The 21,892-nt window shown below is 39.7% G+C and overlaps 1 protein-coding gene across 10 annotated transcripts in view; it reads right to left on the bottom strand.

Annotated features, from left to right (window-relative positions):
* The window catches only part of SERGEF (secretion regulating guanine nucleotide exchange factor), a 244,378-nt gene that overhangs the window by 178,276 nt on the left and 44,210 nt on the right, over positions 1 to 21,892 (bottom strand). For 9 of the 10 annotated variants that reach the window (XR_013757734.1, XM_079103959.1, XM_079103961.1 and 6 more), the window contains one exon: positions 17,088 to 17,254. Coding sequence is in view for 8 of the 10 variants with exons in the window: in XM_079103959.1 (XP_078960085.1) it covers positions 17,088 to 17,254 (167 nt within the window). In the remaining 2 variants the exon portion in view is untranslated. Of the gene's footprint in view, positions 1 to 714; positions 901 to 17,087; positions 17,255 to 21,892 lie in introns of all 10 variants that reach the window. The other variant, XR_013757735.1, reaches the window with a different exon arrangement.

Raw genomic sequence — 21,892 nt, 5'->3', positions numbered from 1 at the left:
TTCTTAATATGTTCTCAGTTTGTTCAACTTTATTTTCAAGATTAAATATTTTATCTTCATTGTCTGAGATTCTGTCTTCCACAAGATCTGTTCTGCTAGTGATACTTCCTACTGAGTTTTTAATTTGGTTTATTGTTTCTTTAATTTCAAGTATTTCTGTTTGTTTATTGGTTTTTCTTTTTTTCAGAATCTCTCTTTATTGAAAATGTGTTTTTGCTTCCTGCATTTGCTCTTTTAACTGTTTATTGGAGTGATCATGCATTGCCTGCATTTGCTCTCTTATCTCATCTTTTGCTTCATGGATCATTTTAATTATGCAGATTCTAAACTCTTTTTCTGTCATTTCTACTGCCATGCTATCATTGGAGTCTATCAAAATAGTATCTTAGTTTTTAGAGACACTTTCTTCTCCTGTTTTTTCATATTGTTTCTGTATATTCCCCTCTAGCAGTGAAGATCTGAGATTGACATTTCCCCCCCTGCAGGTTTGTGAGCCTGCAGTGTTCCAGTACCTCTCCTTTGAGGGGGAGATCAATATTAGCAGCACCCAATACAAAAAAAAAAAAAAAATGAAGCCCTGAACCAGATAACCCCCATAAAGACTTTAACATTATTGTAATAAGAAAGATGAGTTTGATTATTATTTACAGTATTTCTAGTGGTAAATGAAAAGGATGGAAAGGGAGTAGGATGTGAGTAAGTAAATAGAGGTACCTGTCAAAGTGCCTCCAGTCTCCTGTAGGTGTCTCAGGAAAGGAGCCGCCCTTCCAATGATGGTGGTCATGACCTCAGGAATAATTCAAAATGTCTGCACCAAAATCCAAAGAAGCTGGGAGTCCCAGCAAGGGCATGCCGAATCAGCATGGCAGGGGTGGGGGCACTGGCGGGTGCAATGTCCATCTGCAACAGAGGGGACAGGCGTGGTGTCTGGCATCTGTCTGTGGTGGGTGGGGGCGAGCTGGGGCAGTGTCTGGCATCAGTCAGCCCATTTTTATGCTTTTAATTTCATTAATTTCTGCTTTCACCTTTACTATTCTTCTTTTACTTTTTTTAGGCTTCTTTTTCTAATTTTTATAACTCTTAAAGGTGGAATCTTAGGTTATTACATATAATCCTTTCTTTTTCAAATATTTACGTTAGAAGATACAAATTTCCTTCAAAAGCACTGTTTTAGCTGCATTCCACAAATGTGGATATGTTCTATTTTAATTGCTCTTCAGTTTGAACTTTTTAATGATATTTTTATTTTGAAATAAATTTAATCATAGAGAAAAGCTGCAAAAATTATGCAAAAAACTGTTTCCCTTCAATCATATTCCCCAAATCTTCATATTTTACCATATTTACTCACTTCCTTTTCTTTCTCATTTTTTCTCTGAACTATCTCTGAGTACCCTGCCAAAGTGATGCTTCACCATTCATCATGTTAGTGTGTTTGTCACCAAGACTGACAATACTCTCTATCAAAAAAAAAAAAAAAAATTAGCCATCAAAACCAAAAAAACTATGTAACTTCAGTGAAATTTCAGGTTTCATTTAGGTTCTACCAACTGTCCTTATACAGTTGGACTCTCACTATCTATAGGTTCCATGTCTGCAGATTCATGCAGATCAACCATGGATCAAAAATGCCCCAAAACAAAAATTTTCATATGTACTGAACAAATATAGACTTTTTCCTTATCATTATTCCCTAAACAAGACAGTATAACAACTACTTATATAGCACTTACATTGTATTAGGTATTATAAGTAATCTAGAGATGATTTATAGTATATGGGAATATATACGTAGGTAATATGCAAATAATATAGCACTTAGCATCTGCAGATTTTGGTATCATCAGTGGATAATGGAACCAAATCCCCCAAGGTTACCAAGGGATGACTATAATGTCCTTTATAAAAGATCCACATAGATGTATTGTACATTTCATTTAGTTACCATTTCTCTTTAGAATTCTTCAATCTGGAATAGCACCTTGGTTTTTCTTCAACTGTCATGTCCTTGACACTTGAGACACTGCTCCTGGTCATTCTCTAGTTCTTTCAGGTAGTTGCTTTTTACTTTTTGTGTGAGTTTGTATGGCTGTTTTCTGTAGAAGAGTTGGTGCAATAGGAATTATTCCACTATTACTAGGTATGGAATCAAGATGGGACCCAATTTTTTTATGACCCCAGATCTAACATTAAAAACTTATCTCTGTTTGATTGGCAAGATAATTCCAAAATCTACAAAATAAGAACAGTTCTGTTATGTAGTCTTATAACACTTCATAAAGCTTTTCCAAATATCCACTTTTTTATAATTAAGATGATACCTATATAGAATTAAAAGATCAAGTAGTACAGAAAAGTATATGATGAGAAGGAAAGTCCCTTGATTAAAATTAAAAGAATTATGAGCAGAGTCTCTCTATTCAATGCTTGGCACATCAGTAATAGAAAAACTGAAAGAAACTTTGAGAATCAAAAGGCACTAATTTTCCAGTACTTGTTCAACTTCTCACAAAACGGTTTTGATAAATCACTTAATCATGCAATAAGTATTGTCTCAACTTCCACTACTATATTTAACTTCTCTGTTCCTCAGTTTCCTTATTTGAGAAAATGCACAACATTAACCATCTTTCCTATATGCCTCACGGGCAGGAAAAGAAAATATGCAATCATGTATGTTTGAGTGTGCTGAAAACAAAGCACAATACAAATGCAATACTATATCTGGTATTATGCCCCTAGAAAAATTAACATGAGAATCAGAAGCCTTGGTTGAAACAAAGTAGATAATGAAAAGATAAAATGGGACTGAAGGAATCTATACTCTGCTTAGTTTACATTATTATACTGTCTATACTTAAACTGTCCCACATTGCAGACACTAGTCACATGTGGCTATTGACATTTGGAATTCATTAAAGTCAAATAAAATTAGTAATTCAGTTCCTTGGTTTCACAAGTCATATTCCAGTTCTCAGCAGCCACATTTCCATCACCACAGACAGTTCTATTGGACAGCACTGATCCACACTATCTTACAATACACATTCTTATAATGCCTGATATTAATGTTGCTGTGGAATTAATAAGTAGCATCTAGCATGCCACCATAAAGCAAAACAAAAATCTCAGGCTGAAAAGCAATTAGTGGATAAGAGCTCTAACCAAACCAGAAGTGACCTTAGGACTCCAGAAAAACCCTGATATTCCTTCTTATTACACAGATGGTCTAGAGAAATCAAGGTCTCTGTCCCCATAGAGAAAGTTAATGTCAGAGTTAAAATGGAAGCCTGACGTTTTATAGCACTGGCTTTACAATAAGATCTGGGTTTTAATAGTAACTCTGTCACTTACTAGCCATATGCTCTTGAACAAATGATCACCTCTGGGTCTTACTCTCCTCATCTATAAACAGGAAAATAATCCCAACTCTGCTACATTGCCATGAGTGTTAAAGAGATGGTGGTATCTAGAAAGTGCTCAGCAGAGAACCAAGCACCCACCTGGATGTGGTGAATATTACTCATCATCATTAGCTAATACACTGCTCTTTCTACCACACCACAAACTCTGGTCAGGGAGATTGTGGCCACCAGATGCATCATCATCATGGAGCTGGTAAGTGTAGGAAGGAACAGGGAAATTATGCAGTTTGGCAAAATGTGTCACGGGAGCAGAATGATAAATGCATTCTGTAGCAGTAACTATGGAACTGCTCCCACTGGGCCCCATGCAGGAGCAGAAACTTCACCTTGAAGGGTGCAAAGGGAAATGTACCATTTGCATGCCTGTGTGCTGTTACACTTAAATAGGTGTCTGAGGAATGGAGCAATGCAGTTTGGAAAATATGCTTATATTTCGATGACCCGCATGCTGAGACAACTGGAGGAGTCAGCATTCTGGGTTTTCTTTTTCTTTCTCTTCCTTCAGAACTAATATATCACAATTCTGCTAGCAACCAACACAGCTCTCTGATGATAGACCTCTCCAAGCCTGCTTCACAGTGGGTGGGGCTGATGTCCCTAAGGCTTCTCCAAGCACCTTCTATGTGACCTGTCCTCTCCCCCACTGCTTAATAGGGTGTGATATTCAAAAAAATCACAAGATGCAGTGCCTATTCTGCAGCACCGTATACTTTCCCCTGAAAGACCACCATACATGAGATAAGCAGATGATACAAAGGAATGAAATACTAATGTACAAATCTTAACCACTTACTTTCTGATAAGCATTGTGCCCTGTACTGAAGTTACAGCCACAATCAAGACATGGGACCTGTCCTCAAGTAACTTATATTTGAACTGGCAATTGGTCAAACCTAATCTGAGCCTTATAAAATGGTACAATTTGGGCTTGCAGGTAAGGATTGAGAAACTTAAAACTCATTCTTGCTGCCATTGTGAATGGAAACAAAGCAAAGGTCTAACAAGAAAACATGAGGAATCAGAATACCTTTTAAGTCTTCAAAGGCATTCTTTACTGTCCCAGTTTTAAGGTGGTAGCTGCTGGGGAAGGAAAGCCCCTGGGTGGCTCTGCTCACCTCCCCAGTTTGTGCCAAGGAGGGAAGAGTGAACTGTCACAGGTTCTGCCTCTTCTGGTACCATATGGATTTTCAGGGGTTGCGGACTGGGCGAGCACCATTTCACAGTCACCTCTTTGCCCTCCAAACTGAAAAACCAGCACCCAGGCCCACCTATATGTCCTCTTACAAGCAGGGGATTTATTCTACCAATTATAGCCCATTTAGAAAGCTTGAGGACTATGGGTCTTCCCTAATGTCACACTCAAGAGTTTAAAAGTTCCTTATGTAATGAATGCATCCTGAGTATCTGACAAGTACCAATGGATAAAGAAGAACACAAGAATCATGGAAATGATTCATATCAAACTCCAGATCTATGGTAATGAATAATGATTTCCAAAGAGCTATAAGTAATTAAGGTTTCCTAAAAACTCATAGAAGTCCATTTTAAAATTAATTCATAGTTAATAAAATGCTCTCACATTCATGATATCATGACAGCAACCCGGAGAGGTAAACTTTGTAATTATTATTATATCTAACAGATGCAAAGTCTGACTCAGAGAAGTAAAGCAGCTTGCCCACAGAACAATATGTAGCATGAAGTTTCTTGCTTTTTCTAAGTCCTTTCCCTCTTTAGCATTCCCTCATGGAGACCTTATTTTCAAATGATGTGTGTGTTTCATACAACTAGTAAAAAAACAAAACAAAACAAAACAAAACAAAAAAAAAAAAAAAAAAAAAAAAAAACCTTACCCAGCAGGAATTTCAAGGAAGAGATGATGCTCAAAAATGAATACCTTACCTTTTTGAAGTAAGGAAATTTCCTCACCCAATCTAGGGCATGCTGGTTACAATGACATATACATTTTGTTCAACAGTCATTAGCAACCTTCCCTAGCCATCTGGGTCTCCTAAAGTGGTATATGAAGGTTCCTATGAGAGTTCCAAATAGCTTCCCTGCCCCTGTGAGTGGGCCCCCATTCTACCTTCTGCTTTGCTTTCTCTTTAGACATCTAGTCACTCTGAAAAGTCAGAGATTTTGTGATTGATTGTTGTAACAGCTGTTCTTTTTACAAAGGTATCTTATTGATTCCATTTCTGCTACCCATAGTCATTATCCCCCAAAGGTGGATGATACCAGACATCCAGGAAAAAGAACTCTTGTCCAAAAAGCAATCTGTAAGTGCAGGAGATGGCCACCATCACTGACAATGTTCCCATGGAGAACCACTGTATCACAGAACAGGATCATGTAAACACATAAACACCAACTCATCCCTCTAGTCACAATTCTGCAGCTTCTTGACCTATTGGCCTGGGGCCTTGAAGTTCAGATAACTGTATCCCAAGGGAATTGCCTGATTTGCTTTCCTTGGAAGCAATGAGAGAAGAGCAATGTTTTTGTTTGTTTGTTTGTTGTTTAATTTTATCTATCTCAAGGAGCACCTATCAAGGCAGTGACCCAAGACACTGCAGACAAAGAAGAGGTTGGAAACAAATGGAAAAATGTTTGAGGAAGAGGGATGAAAACAGGGCTGGTGCCTAAGGTAGACAACCAATAAAAAGTACTCAAATAGACTGGCAAAGAGAGGACTGATTCAGGTTAGTGTCAATAACAAAGAGGTCCCATTAACTGAAAGTCCTCCAAGCAGAAAGCTCCAAGAAGCAGCAACCCTTGGAATCAAGCAGATGGCATTATATCGAGGCATTAGTCATTTAGAAGAGGATCCCACACAGTGACCAAGGATCCAGGACATAGTCCAATCTGTGGGCAATGGGGCTGGCAAAATCCAGACCCTATTCAGGATAGGGATTTTGTGCAAGTAGAATTAGTAGAGAGACCCAGTTTCCTATATGGGACCACATGGGAGGGAGAAGGTGTTCAGTAAAGGAAAAAGGGTGACCGAGGTTCATTATGACATCAACCAGGTTAACAGTAATCTAACAAATTCCAGACCTGAACTCTAAAGATGGATCAAGGATAAAGAGGTGGAGAGAGGATAGAAGTTTCAACAGACCAAGGAAAGTGGGTAAAGACACCAAGCAAAGAAAAAAATCCATGGAGAAAGACATGTTTGTTAGGCTGGATGGCAGAAATACCAAGGTGTATATAAAACATGATCATTGTTATCTACTGGGGAATAGGGAGCAATTGTCCAAGCAGCCAGGGCAAAGAGAAGCAAAATCAACATGTGCAAAGACCCAGAAGCATCAAACAACATGACACTTCATTGGTTTGGCATGAATGAACTACAGAATACAGGGAGATCTGTAGAAGGTGTGGCTGGATATTTTGACAGGGCCTAGATCAAGAAGAGCTTTTTATGATAAGCCAGAGATTTTGAATATCATCCAGAATAAGAGTCATTAAAAAGTAAGGACATATGTTCATCTCTATAACAATTATTTGATGAGCACCTACATGTTTTGGGCAATAATCAAGGTGATGGGGAGATAGTGGTGAACAAGGCCAATAATAAGCCTGGAGCTTATATTTTGATAATTTCATTATTTGCAGATTGTCTAGGAGAGTATGGGTTGTATACCGTTCAAACCCCTTGTTAGCAGAGGCTGGATCTTATTCTCCTCCATATCCTAACGGTTTCTTCCATGTAGTAGGTGTCCCATAACTGTTTCTGTTGTGGAAATAAATATTTTCAGAGGGGAGGGGTTGTTTTTGTTTCTTTTTTTTTTTTTTTTTTTTTTTTACAGTGCTGAGGTTTGAACCCAGGGCCTTACACATGCTAGAGAAGCACTCTATCACTGAGTTAGCACTCTATCACCCAGCCCTGTTTTCTGTATTTTCTAAGGATCAATTTATATTTTTAGTCACCACTTCAGCAATTGGGTGGGGCCAGCTGGGTAAGGCCAAACCAGAGACAAGGGATTACCAATTAAGAGGTCATCACTATAAATAGGCAATAGATAATGGGGGTCCATGCAAGAGAAACTATGGTGGAGGTGGAGCCAGCTAATCAATTCATGCACAACCCATTCTGACTTTATAGACAGCCTTTCTTTCGTCAGGCCACTGCAAATTCCTTTAAACCCTCAGTGCCTTTTGTTTACACTCAAAACCTCTTCAGGATTTACTTTCACCCTGGGAAAGCCCAGTCTTCAAGGTCAAATGCAACAAAAGACACTTGGTCAGCTCCAGGGTGACCCTGGGCACAAGGGATTAGGTCAGTCATACTGCAGTGTGTGGCAGTGACATATGAGGTCACTGGGACTTTAAATCAGTGCTGATGAATTTCCTCCATTGCTGAAAGCAAGCAAGACAGAAACATCCTTGCTATGGATGTGGATGGCTACCTCAAAAGGAATTCACATTCTGTAGAGCTGCATAAGACTCTGTATTACTGAGTATCTGGGCTCCACCATTTTCACTGGGACTGATTCTAAGAAGGGTTCACCAAAAGATCAAGGACAGCTCTACATTGCTCCTGAAAACTCAATTGATTAGCATAAAAGAACAACTCTGATCCATACTTATAACAAAACCTGTCTCTGAAACAGAGAGAGACTTGAACCCAATAATAATCCTTTTGTACAGCACTTTACAGTTTACAAAAGCTTCAATATATCGTATTTGCATCTTTCAATCTTGTGTGTAAGGTAAAGCAGATATGGTAACCACTCTGTAGATGAGAAAACTAAGGCTTAAAAAGGCTCTAACTGACCAAAGGACATGAAGATGATAAGTATGGAGCAGATATTCACCCCAGGTCATGTTCCACATTCAAGAATCTCTCCATCAGACCTCCAACTCCAGGCAGCAAAATGGTTTACCACAATAATGAATTAACTTCACTGCCCCAATGCTATCCTTTCCTTACCACTTTTCCTTATAAGACATTGTCCCAAAGCCTAAAGAAGTTCACCAGATCCCTATTAGTCAGAACTGCCACCCAGATGGCCAAAGTCAGAGCCTGGGGTCACATCCTGTTCAGAACTATCCAGAGAGGAAGTTGTTGGTATACAGGGATAGCAATGAGAAGAATAAGGAGTCTGAGAGACAGGTTCTCACTTTAACTAGTTGCAAATTTCTCTCTGAACTTCAGTTTCTGCCTACTACTGAAGAGAGCAAACTAGTCCCATCCTGATGGTCTCTCTTAACTGACCTCCTCAATCCAGCAGACAATTTGGTTTTCAACCTAACCAGGAAGATTTAAGCCACCCAATGTGAGCTCACACATTCTTTCTGGCACTTTTTCTCAGACTATTTACTTTGTACCAAGCCTGGCCCTAATTATACAAAGAAATAAGACTATGCCTGCCCTCGAAGAACTCAAAGTTTGACTCAGAGATAAACATAACAATTACTCTACTTCTAGTAAATACTGTGTTGCAGAATTGGGCAGCAACTTTGTCTTTTATTTGTAAATTCTTGGTGCCTTGCATTATACACCTCCCAGGATAGGACACAATAAACATACAGAATGAATAAAACATACATTATGATGACAAAAGATACACAAAATTCAACAAAAACCATTTGCTTCTTCACCTCAAAACTTCTATCTTTTCATGTCCCCTTTTTCTTTATTCCTAGGTTGTAAAAAAGAATAGGTATCCCTCCTCCTTCTTGGAACTAAGTCCTTTACAGTGATCTCAACACTACCGCTCACCTCCATGGGGGCCGGGCTCCAATCATCCCCCTCCCTCATGCAACTCTGCCCACCAGCATTCTCACTCTCTGATCCTTGCCTTCAACCTTCTGACACACTCTGGTTTCTTCTACATAAACAAAACTAACTAGAATCAGGGTCTCCTGTCAAAGGCATGAACTTGTTCTCATTCTCCTCTGCTATATCTCCTGCAAGGGCTACTCACACCAGCAGTCGGTATTTGTCATCACCCATACAGTAACTAAGCTCCTTACTCTGGCCCCCACCTCTCTGATGAAGGTGCTGCTAAAAATATCACCACAGCCTTCCCATCACCAAACCCAGTGGCCTTGTCTCTATCCCCAACCTCCCTGACCTCCCTATTGAAATCTCTTCACCTTCTGGAACACTTCTGAGATACTTTCTCCCCGTCTTGTCAATATTCAGTCTCCAAGCAGCTACTCTGGCTGCTGCTCTTCCTCCGCTTTCCTCTTAAATTCACGTACTTGCCAAAATTTCCCTGTAACTTTACATGAGCTCCCTTGAGAACTAATGTAACATTAAGACTTTCCATTAAAGAAGTCTTTTCAGTCACCACCCCCTACCCTAACCCTGAAGAACCCAAAAAACCGCAGGGACCGAAAATGGAAGAAAAGATCCCCAAGGACATGGGATGGGGTGAACAAATTTTCATCCTGACTCTCCAGAGCCTTCGTCACATTCTGCTTGTCCTGCGAGGAACTTAACCTAGCCCTGCTACTAAATCACAGATTCCTAAGACAGGAACTGTTTCACTCTTCTTTGCTTTTCCCATTCTATTATTGTAGTACTAAGAGAGAGAGGTGCACCTAAGCATCTATTGGACTAAAGAAGGAAACTGAAGGTGAATATGCATAAAAGTACTTGGTGAACTGTGAAAAACTGAAGGACCAGAACCTTATGCTCTGTAGCCTCTGTAAGAAACTCCATAGCTATTCTGAGCATGGTACAGTGTCAGAGCCCATCTGTACTGGCTCTGCAGGGCATCTAAGGACCAAATGCCTGAAAACATAGAAATGTCTCTTCTTGAACTAGCCTGGGATTGAGAAGCACAGACTAGAGGTAAGGAGAAGGAAAAAAAGAGGTAAGGAGGGGCACATAGCTCCAAAACCATTTCTTTCATTCACTTTTCATTTATTCAATCAGTGAATATCCACTAAGTACCTACAAGGTGCTAGAGGTTATTCTAGACACTGAGACTATAGCTTGAACAAGATAGACAAGGCTCTTGCTCCCTTAGAACTTATATTTTAATGAGAAGTGCAAATTGATATATACACATAAGTAAGAAAACAGCAGGCAGTAGTAAATGCTTTCCATCTCACATCTTTTTTTACCAACTCCAACAAGACGGCCCTATCTGGTGGTTCTTTCTGTCTTCTGATTGTTCTAATGGACTGATGCAATCCACTGCTTTGAGGGCTGATATTATTTCTTCCCCTGCTATGTCAACAGCTACAACACAGATGTGCTAGAATTTCTAATCATCAATAGAACACTCTTGGGTGAACACTGCTACACATTTTAAGCACTGTTACCCATTTAGGGAGGGCTCTCAAACACTAACCCTTGCTGTGTGAAAGATTTGGACTGTGAGGTCCCATGGTCTGAGAACTTATGCTCCTCCAGGAATGGCAGTGATGCTTTGGGGTACTTACCAGAGAGCCACTTGGGAATGCTTTTTCAGGTTGTATTGAATTCTGTCAGAACCCTCTGGACTCAGCTGATTGCTGGTGGTAGATTTCTGTGTTATTTAGGGCACCGAAGTCCCACGGTCTTGACACAAACTTAAAATTAGAAATGCATTAAATATAGGAAAGGAGGAAGGTCATTCAGGAAAGGCAGCCTTCCGAGGGAGCTGCAGGACAAAGACACCGTAGAAACTTCTAGGTTCATTAATGGGTTTTACACAGCATTCAAGTGGTATTTCTCCTTCAGAATTAACACTGTGGAAAGCGTAGGGACAGACTCAAACCTCAGCTAACACAGCTGAGTGAGTGACTCTGCAAACTAAAAATAGCTTCTTTCCCACTCATCCTGACAGATTTCACTTAGACCCTGTGCACAGGTTGATTCTCTAACAGTTTCAGTCCTGCAGCAAAATGAGGGCTGATGGCATTTGAGCTTGACAATTACCCAATTCTGGTTCAACCCTTGTTTATTTCCACATTCCCTGCTCTTGCTCCAGCGACTGCGTGTGCAAACACACGTGCAAGTGAATACTGGGATTTGGAGCACCTTAACCAAATGTGGGCAGAATTTAAACCAGGAACATGACTCAGGACTGTGGCTGCAGCCTGAGCCCACAGCAAGCCCTCAGAAACACTGGCAATTGCGCTGTTTGTCTTGAATTTTCTCCTAATTCCTAGCTAACCTCCTGGGCCTCAGTTTCCCCAATTAGAAAATGGAAATACACATTCCTCTTCTGGCCTATTTATAGCATCATGCTAGAATCAAATGAAACAACATAGGTGAAAGTTATTTTCCTTCATGACTACACAAGGTGCTGGGCCAGACTAGACAGGTGGCCACACAGCAAAACTAGGCTCAACCCCCTAGAAGGCCCAAGCATCCTGAGTTAAAAGCAGATCAGGCAGCACAGTTTTAGTTCATGCTGTCCCTTGGCATGGGCTATCTTTCTACCTTTGCCGCACTCCTACTCACTCTTAAGAACCTAGTTCAAACAACATTTCCTTTTTGTTAGTGTCTTCAGAATTAATCTTTCCATCTTCACTGTTCCCTTGGTCTTCTGTACCTGCCTCTAATAGCACTTTTCACTCTGTACAGTATCTTACTTACTTATGCACCTGGAAGTCCTTTGAGGGCAAGGATCATGCATTTTCACTCTTCATATCCATCTCTACACCATAGTGTGACCAGTACTGGCATATAGCAGATGTCAGCCAGTTTCATGAGTCGACTAAGGAAAGGGTGAGACCTCAAAGTCAACATGGTATAACTGACAGAGATGCAGGAGAGCAGAAAAGGCAGCACAGTGCACATACAAACAACCAGTGGAAGGTGTGGGGGCAAGGACTCCAAAAAGATGGGGTTACCAACATCTGCCCCAGGCAACAAAGAATCAAAAGTCAAAGTCAAACTAAAATTTCTGGGAAGACCAGGCAGGAATCTGGTCCAAAAAACACTAGAGATCAACAGCGAGCAGGGGTACACATTTGAGTCCAGGCACTAAGGAGCAAGGGCATCATACCAAGTCCCACAAACTAAACTGGATTGGGAAGGCTAGGACAAACAATAGGACCCAGAAAAGAGCAAGGGCAGTCAGAGCAAGGGTGAAGTGGTATTGAAGCCTGGAACTTCAATTAGCAAACATTCCCAGATCCACCAAATTTGAATTAGCAGCTAGCAATTAGTGACCTTGGTCATGAAACTAAGGAACTCAGAAGCAGGAGTCATTACAAAGTTAAGTAGTGATCATTTCAAAGAAATAAGAATTAGCCATGGAAGAGACTCTTAGATCTACACAAACACTGAAAATCATCTGGTCTAACCTAAATATGGGGAAGTCAAGAACAAAGGAAGAAAAGGGGTTTGCCCGATTCACTCAGGGGAGAACCAATGATAGAGCCCAGATCTTCAACTTCCATTCCAGTTCTTGACCAGCAGGTCTCCTGATGGCACCCCAGATACCCAACTCCAGCTGCTGCAGAATCTTAGGGTACACCAACTGAATGAGCACAAATGCTTCTACCTAACTGCAACACACGATGTCCACCTTCAGGTGGAGGTTGGAACCAATGTTCCACAGGAAATGTGCCAGCAGCAACCATCCAGAGCTTAGAAAGTAAAAGTAAAAGTAAAAGCTTAGAATACTGTGGTATATCTTTGCTGTCAAGGAGCAAACAGACCTGTTCACACACATCCTGTGCTGACATGTGCAAGGGGGCGGGGGATAAATCCCAATCACTGTGCTATCCCTGGAATTTTCCAAAAGGAGCTAGAGAGGTCTAATATATAAAGTAAAACTGATAGTGCATGAATTATTACCACTGTAAGAACATTAAAGAAAGACCCACCATGTCTAAAATCTCAAGTAAAATCTTTTTCAGGATAGAGCTGAGACAAGATGTTAAAAAAGGAATTGAGATTCTCAAGGAATTCAGAGGCTCTAATTTCCAGACCAAAAATTTTCACTCAGGAAAGGGTACCTAGAAAAAGGACATAGGGAAATAATCCTCAATTTTACTTCATCTATGGAGAAAGTATGTGACTGTTTTGAATACTTCAAGTCCCAGGCCCACCGTTTACTTGTTGTGGGATCCACGGGCCACCTAAGTTTCCCATTCTGGATTACCCATTCTGAGTTACCCATCTATGAATAGTCTCCCTGTTCATAAAGTAATGATCTTAATATATGCACAAAGGTTTACTATAAAGATAAAATAATATCTATGAAGTATTTACTACATTGGACCATGATAAGCATTCAATAACTCTATTTATTTGCTTTCTTTTGTTCAGGGGAAAGGAAGATTATACCATATCCCAGCTCAGTCCACCTGTGATTTCCCTTCCTGCTTGGCTGTCACCCTGGACCCGTAATCCCATTTGAGATGCCAGCACAGAGAGCTTACTCCTTACTCCTTGGATATTAAAGGCAATAAGTGGAAATTAAAAGCAATTGGTCAGCTATGTTCCACACCCAAGTCCTCAAAGGTCATGAATTGTCAACTTAGTCCAAGACTGTTCCTGCTTCCCCAGGGATCCCTACACTTTCCTGACCAGGGCAGCACCTAGTTTAAATGGCTCTTGTCTTTTCCAAGGTGAACCCACTGCTACCAGCTTATAAAAGCACATGGGCCTAGCTCTCTCTGGTCCTCAGAAAAATGGATGCCTAATGGGCCAGACCTAAGCATCAACAACTGGATATAATTCACAAACCCAATTTACCAATGGGTAATAGCCAGGAGTCTAAAACCTTCGAAGAGACCAGAATATACATACTAGCACCCCAGACACTGGAAGCACTAAAATGAAGCTGCCAAGAGGGTCAGGACACAAACCCATTCCCCATATTGTGTCACTAAGAAGCTACATAAAAGACACATCCATTAGATTCCTAGGCTACATGTTTACACTGACCACATCTGTCACAGAGCTACACACTGTAAGCCACCTCAGGGCATCAAAATCCCCCAAAGCAGAAGAGAAAAGAAACAATAATTACTGAGTGCCTACTTCAGGCCAAGAACTATGCATGTTATCCCCCCCAATATGTATTATTATATATGATATATCTTAAGAATTATTCTTCACTTCACAGAAATAAAATAGATCAATAAACATATGAAAAATGTTCAACATATCGAGCAATTACAGAAATGCAAATAAAAACTACTCTAAGGGCTGGGGTTGTGGCTCAGGGGTAGAGTGCTTGCCTGGCATGTGTGAGGCACTGCGTCTGATCCTCAGTACCACATAAAAAATAAGTAAAATAAATCCTGCATTTAAAAAAAAATACTCTTAAGATTTTATCTTACTCTAGTCAGAATGGCAATTATCAAGAATACAAACAACAATGTTGGTGAGGATATGGTGGAAAAGGTACGCTCACACATTGCTGGTGGGACTGCAAACTGGTGCAATCATTATGGAAAGCAGTACAAATATTCCTCAGAAAACCTGGAATGGAACCACCATTTGAGCCAGCTATCCCACTCCTCAGTTTATACCCAAAGGACTTAAAATCAGCACATTACAGTGACACAGTCTCACCAATGTTTACAGCAGCTCAACTCACAATAGCTAAACTATGGAACCAATCTAGGTGTCCTTCAACAGATGAAAGGATAAAGAAAATGTGGCATACATACACAATGGAATATTACTCAACCTTAAAAAAGAAAGAAACTATGGCATTTGCCAGTAAATGGATGGAGCTGGAGATTATCGTGCTAAGTAAAATAAGCCAATCCCAAAAAACTGAAGGCCAAATGTTTTCTCTGATATGCAGATACTAATTCACAATAAGGAGGGGGTAGGGAGAATAGAGGTACTTTGGATTGGACAGAGAGGACTGGAAGGAAAGTAGAATGAATCAGACATTATTACCCTAAGTGCATGTGATTACACAACCAGTGTGATTCTACATCATGTATAACCAGAAATATAAGAAGTTATACTCCATTTATGTATGATGTGTTAAAAAGCATTCTACTGTTATGTATAACTAATTAGAAAAAAATTTTTTAAAAAGAAATATTCTTCATCTTGCCAAAAGAAACAGAGACTCAAAAAAAATTATGAAACCCTGTGCCTCTGCTACTATGCCACCCAAACTCAAAAGTCTCAAATAAGCTAGGAAAGGCAATGGAAAGGTAAAGGGTCAAAGTATTATGTACTCTAAGCACCTTAACTCAGTGAACAGACAATAGCAGTCTAAACACTACATTCGCTCATTTACTTCTGGTAGAGTCTACTTCTTCCAAACAGAATCTAGAAAAATACAGCAAAAGTCATAAAAATCCTCATGGTCTTTGGTCCTGTGCCTTCATCCTCAAGATCCTGTCTTAAAGAAACAGTTCAACAGGAATTCACTACAGGGTTCACAATAGTTATTTAAAAATAAAAAATTAAAAAGAGAAAATGTTTTAAGTATCCTACCATCCAAAGAAGGGCTTAGAAAATCCCAGAACCTTCTGATCATATAATATGATATAGCCAATTTAAATGATCAAAGGGAAATAAAGCAAAGCATTGTTATGAAATAATGAAGACTACAAAACAGCATAAATGCCATCAATATAACCTTGTACCAGTATATACATGTGTATATGCAAAAAAGAATACAGTTATCTTAAGGTGCTAAGATTTTGGGTGGGTTTATTATTACTATTACCATGCATAAACTGTCTTTATGGTGTTTTTTAGTATCTTTGAATCAAAGAGAAAGACAGAGGAGAAAAAAAGACAGAGAAACTCAACCTAACACTAAGGAACGCCCAGGAGAACCAGGGCTGGGATGCGAAGTAGAAATTGAGAAACGTCCTACATACCCGGAAGGAGGAGGCCAGGCAGTCCCCAGGGGGAAGGGAAGCCCTCCAGGTATGGAAAGGGTTGTAATTAGTCTGATGCTAATTACAGAAGTCTCACTAGCTTATTAATTTTTTGACAGAGACTCTGAATGAAGACTGAATTCCTTCATTAAGCCAACCTGGGTTCAGAGGCATATTTCCTGTATTGGCCATTCTCCCAAAAAACTATCCTTTCTTTAAGACAGCAGTAAAGTAAAATTTAGTAACAGAAACATACACCCTGGAGAAATTAAAACTCTTGCCTTAAATGCAGAAATTCGAGCCATTCAGAGAACTAAAAGGCTTGAATAAGCAACTGAAGTACAACGTTTTCTACACTGGGAAATATAAAAAGAAATGCAAAATATTTAGCTCAATATTAAAGGCTCCTGATCAGGTCCCAACCCTTCTTTCTGATATCACCTCATAATTACCCCATGCTTTAGCCAAATTTAACCATCAAGGGTCTCCAAAACATTTTTTTCACATTCCTACCCCTATGATTCTATTCAGGCTGTTACACCCACCTAAAAGTCCTCTCCTCTCTTACAAGTGGTTGCTCAAGTCTGACCTATTCCCCAAGGAACAGCTCAAAAGCCATGTCATTCTCTAACACCAAGACAACCCCTATACCCAAAATTCATTTCTCACTACTCCCAATGGATCCAAAATACTGTATTTTCCAGTCTGTCTTATGATATAGTCATTTGGGTAACTGGGAATTGACTTTTCTGCCATATTAAAACATGCACTCCTTAGGGAAGCCCCTTTTGGTTTCTACATAGAATCGATCATAATGCATGGCACACAATAGGCCCTCTATAAACACTTTACCAAAAGACAAGGAAAAGAGAAATTTGTATATAAGAAGTCACTTCCTACCTCAGTTGCTCCTGTAAGGCAATGCAGAGCTGAAGGTGGGCTGTTCTGTGGTCTCGAGGAAGGGAAGACTGAATCCTGCTTTTCTCCTTTCCAGCCATCATGAGACTCCAACTTCCTCCCTAGTTGACCATAATCGGCTCGGCCCCAGGTAAACAACTTGCTGGTTTCTAAAAACAAACATTTGAATTAAGGCCTCATTCCAGGACTGTGCTTTCATGGGTAGGTAATGACTTACCAGAGGAAGTGTGAACATTTACATTAGCACCAACTACTAGGTACAGAGAGCCTTCCTATCTTCTGTAAAGAAGGCACACTTTTACAGATGTGGGAACTGAGGTTTAGAAAGGTTAAATGACTTGTCAAATATCAACTGAGTGGTGAGCACAAAGCAAAAATCAGAGATTGATTCTAAAGCCTGGGCTCTTGCCTCGAATATAGATATAGATATGAATATTACTACAGATCAACTTCAACCACTCCTACAGTCCACCTACCCTTTCCTCTCTTTCGCACCCTCCTCCACTTTTGCACAGATGCCTGTTTTGAGGCTTTCATCCCTTCTACCTAATCCAGAGTCCTCCACCGCCACTGAAGTTGCCCATGCCACAATCTGGTAAGACTTTTCTCCTAATTCAATTAATGGCCAGTTTGTTTGTTTTTTCCTTCTCCACTTTCCCCTCCACCTAAGAGTCTGTACTCTCACCCAAAGAAGCAAGTCTAACAGTCCCAAGACATGTGTCTATGTGTATTGGAGCTAAGGGAATAACAAAAGGGAGAAAAAAATAAATAAAACAGACAAAATCATTTGGCACCAGAAAAGCATTCAGTTCCCCCATTACCACACAGGATGCTGGCCAGTACTAAAGATGATAAAAGAAAATGAAGTTTGAAGAAGAAGAAATGGCCTTTCTTTTCCCAGATAAGAGAAAATTCACCAAACTCATTCAGTTGTGCCAAATGCTGCATTTGTTATTTCAACAGAAATGCAAAATCCGATGAGGCATAGATTATTAACAGATTCTCTGCAATAAATATGCATAACCATGTGCGCTGTATAAATTCTTTATACATGTTTATTTTAACAAAGAAAAACTTTGCTTAAGAGACAAAACACCAAGTAATACATATTAAATTCTAGACAAATCTACTACATACTCTGTGTTTGATATCAAAGCTTCATCTGGCCCTACATTAAACATATGGTTTATAGTTTTGGCTAAAAAAAATAAAAAAAAAAAAAACCATAGATTCATCAGGGAAATGTCACAGGAATATAGGGCTCTGCAGGGATATCGTTCTCAGGTTCAACTGCTTGCAGACACTAAGGTAGATACTAAGGACTAAGGAATTCACAGGAATCTGACTCCTGGGCTACTTCAGAAGGAACAAAGCCTATGCAGTCTGGTACATTATAAGAACTGGAAGTGGGTCCACTCAGATGCGCTATTTCATGCATCAGCATGTACTATTCCTTATGCTACTGATGCCCTTTCCTTGCCTGGTAAACCATGAATCGTCTTTTAGAGTCCAGCTTATGTACCACTAGTTCTATGAAAACTTTCTTGGCTCCCCAAATCTCCCAAGAAAGGATGAAACTCACCCTCCTGCTGGTCACCTTTACTATTTTATTCAAATACAATGCTGCCATTTAAAAGGTTCAGAGAAGTGACTGCTTAGGGACAGACAGCTAGCCACATGTCTTTCAACTAAACCATGATACCATTCTGCATTGGTTATTCACACTGATCCACACCACGATATAATCACTCAACACCTTCCTCCACTTATGAAGGACTATACTGGAAAATGATCAGGTGCCCAGGACCCATGAAGAATCCAAAACTGGTCAACTGTCCCTCTACCTAAGCTGGCTAGCATTTATAATCACACTGCCTTAGCAGGAGATTCCCAAGAAGCCTGAGGATGAGACTGTTGCTTGTTAAATGACCCTAGCATTCCTCAGCTGGGAAAAAGTAGAAAGCTGCTATCTGCAAGACTACAGAAAGAAGAGTGTTATCACAATAGTACAATGAATGCCTTCTTTCACATTAAGCAAAACATCTTAGAACTTTCTCTTATTGATTACTAATGTCAGGACAGGCAAGGATGCCAGAATATGGTGCCACCATTATTACATCTCCAATAGCAATTCAACCATTCCACTTATGTAGCACTTTTCGCCTTCTAAGCACTTTACAAAGATTAACTAATTAATCTTCATACTCTCTGGGGAGGCCACAGACATTCTAGTAGAGAGAAGCCAGAAACCAGGCCAACTCAACATTCAGCCTCCAGTCTCAAGCCTAAGTTTGGCACGCTCTAAACCTGTTTGTCAGTTTCTCAAGATATACTCTGCTACAGAAGGCTCACAGAGGACAGAAGAGACTCATATTTCTCCTTTTGTTTTAAACAGACAATATGGACAACCTCCCAAGTACACAGCACATTCACAGACACTATCTCAATTAATCCTCATAATACTGACATAGAGATTATTAAGTTTATGTTTCAGATGAGGTTAAATGATTTGGTCCAGTTCAAATCAGCACGTGTTGGACTCAAGACTTAAACCTGTGTCTTCTAACTCCAAGTTCAATGGCATCTATGATGATGGTACAGCTGCTATCACAAACTGGAGAAACTTGGCTGATGAAACAGCCATTGTACCATGTTTAAAGAGGGAGAACTACATTAAGTGGATTTGCTCTGCATGTTACCCAGCTTTCCTCAAAAGAATGACCATCCCAGGAGGCCAAATAGAACGAGGACTATACCTGCTAAAAGGAAGGCATTATACACATGGATTGTGATTTTATGGAACTGGGAGTAAAAGAAAATAATGAATCTACCTTCAAAAATGTTCATTAATGCACTATAGATAAATGTCTGCCTCAAGCTGAAGCATGCTGTCAAATCCAAGGAGACTCAGATCACAAATTAACAAATGAATCTTCTCCTTAAAGAATTATGTATTACCATGATAAAAAAAGATATATTAATGTCACCTAAAAAGTATAGGTATGTGTCTTGGATAAATGATAAATGAGAGAAATGCCAAAACAGCTCAAAATAAAGTCAGCAAGCAAAATATAATTTAAAGGCACATCCATGTAAGAATTAACAATAACCAAACTATACAGCCAAAAAGTAACATGGCAAAAGATGTCAGCACAACACAGAACACAACAGGTGACAAGTGAGTAGTACTAACAAAGAACATTTTTGAAGCTTGGAGGAAATGTTTCGAGCTACAATTGTCCTGGAAGGCTTGATGGAACAAGTGGCAATTAAGGTGAACATCTGGATTAAAAAAAAAAAAAAGTGAGAGAATGAAAGAGGACATTGGAGGAACAGGGAAAGGGGATGCACAATATAGAAATTGAAAGGCACGAGAGGGGAGCGGGGGAGAGAATGAGGGTCACAGGAGAGACACTTGAAGGGAAGTCAGTGGTCAGTCTGAGGCCAATCACAGGGAAATGACAGGAGTGCGAATCTGAATATTACCTTAAAAGGGGTCTCCAAACATGGTTGCTTGCCATATTCTATCAGTAACATATTTTTCCCCATACCAGCAGATGTACTATTTTTTTTATAAAAGAATACACTGTATTTGATACATTTTTAAATTTTGAATATGTACCCTCCCTTAAAAATATATAGGATAAAACATACTCAAAAAATAGAAAATGTAAAAAAATGTGATAAAAACATACACAAAATCATGTTTCTCTTATCACACCCTAGCACTTTGCCTTGCATGCTCACTTTAGGGACTACTGCTAACTAAACCATGGAGAGACTTAAGGATTTTAAACAGGGGTGTTGCCTGATGAAAGCCATGTTTGGAGATGGTACTTCTGGCAAAGGACTAAAAGAGGCCATGAACAGTACTCTTCGCTCACACTTCTGTTGTAGCACCTGTTATGTGCTGGCACTATTCTAACCATTCTCTACACAGTGTTCTGTTCCTTTCTCCAAACAACCCTGTGACACAGGTATTCTCAACATGCCCATTTTACTTACAGGAAACAAGGTATTCACTCCAAGTCACATAGGTCATTATGGGAAAAGGGAAGAAAAGAAGAAAACCACCAATTACATGAGCCTAAGACACAACAGGACTTAACCTGTGGTTGGAGTCTTTAAAAACAAAAAAAAAGAAAAGAATTTGGGGGGCTTGGCACCCCAATATGTAAGAGAAAGGGAACAGAAGAAGATAAACACCCCAAGGATATTTCAGGATTTTAAGGCTAGGAGGAAGGTAGTAGTGCCATTAAAAGAAGTAGGCAAAATGTATAAAGATGCTACGTCAAGAGTTTCACTAATAAGATTCATAAAATGTTATTTCATTCTAGGACCTTTCACAAACATATTATCAAATAGTCAAATATTTTTAAAAAGGAGAAAGAGTAAGGAGAAAGACTCTGAGAAAAAGGTGAGTAGGTAGTGAATATTCCAGGGACCAACTCTACCATCCATCCAGGGCTGCCCAGGCCAGTGGTGAAGGCAGGTATTTATTTCTGTCCTATTCCAGGAGGACGGGTGAAGGTAGGGGGCTGAGGTGACAGAAAAATTAGAAGAACAGTCATATTGTTTTTAACAGAATTTATCCAAAGGGAACAGAACATCAACGATGATAACAAAATGCAGTAAGCAGACAGAGGTAGATAGTATAAAAAGAAAACTCATGGTCAGAAAGAGACAAGGCCACCAGACCTTTTCACTCCCTCCACCTCTAAAATGCCAGGATGCTATAAGCCCTTTTAAAAGACACACACATGAGGACATCCTTCTCTGCTTATGAG

The sequence above is a fragment of the Sciurus vulgaris genome, assembly GCF_902686455.1.
Source record: "Sciurus vulgaris genome assembly, chromosome: 11".
Classification (NCBI taxonomy): domain Eukaryota; kingdom Metazoa; phylum Chordata; class Mammalia; order Rodentia; family Sciuridae; genus Sciurus; species Sciurus vulgaris.
The sequence above is the reverse complement of the archived record's forward strand: the minus strand, read 5'-3'. Positions and strand labels throughout refer to the sequence as shown.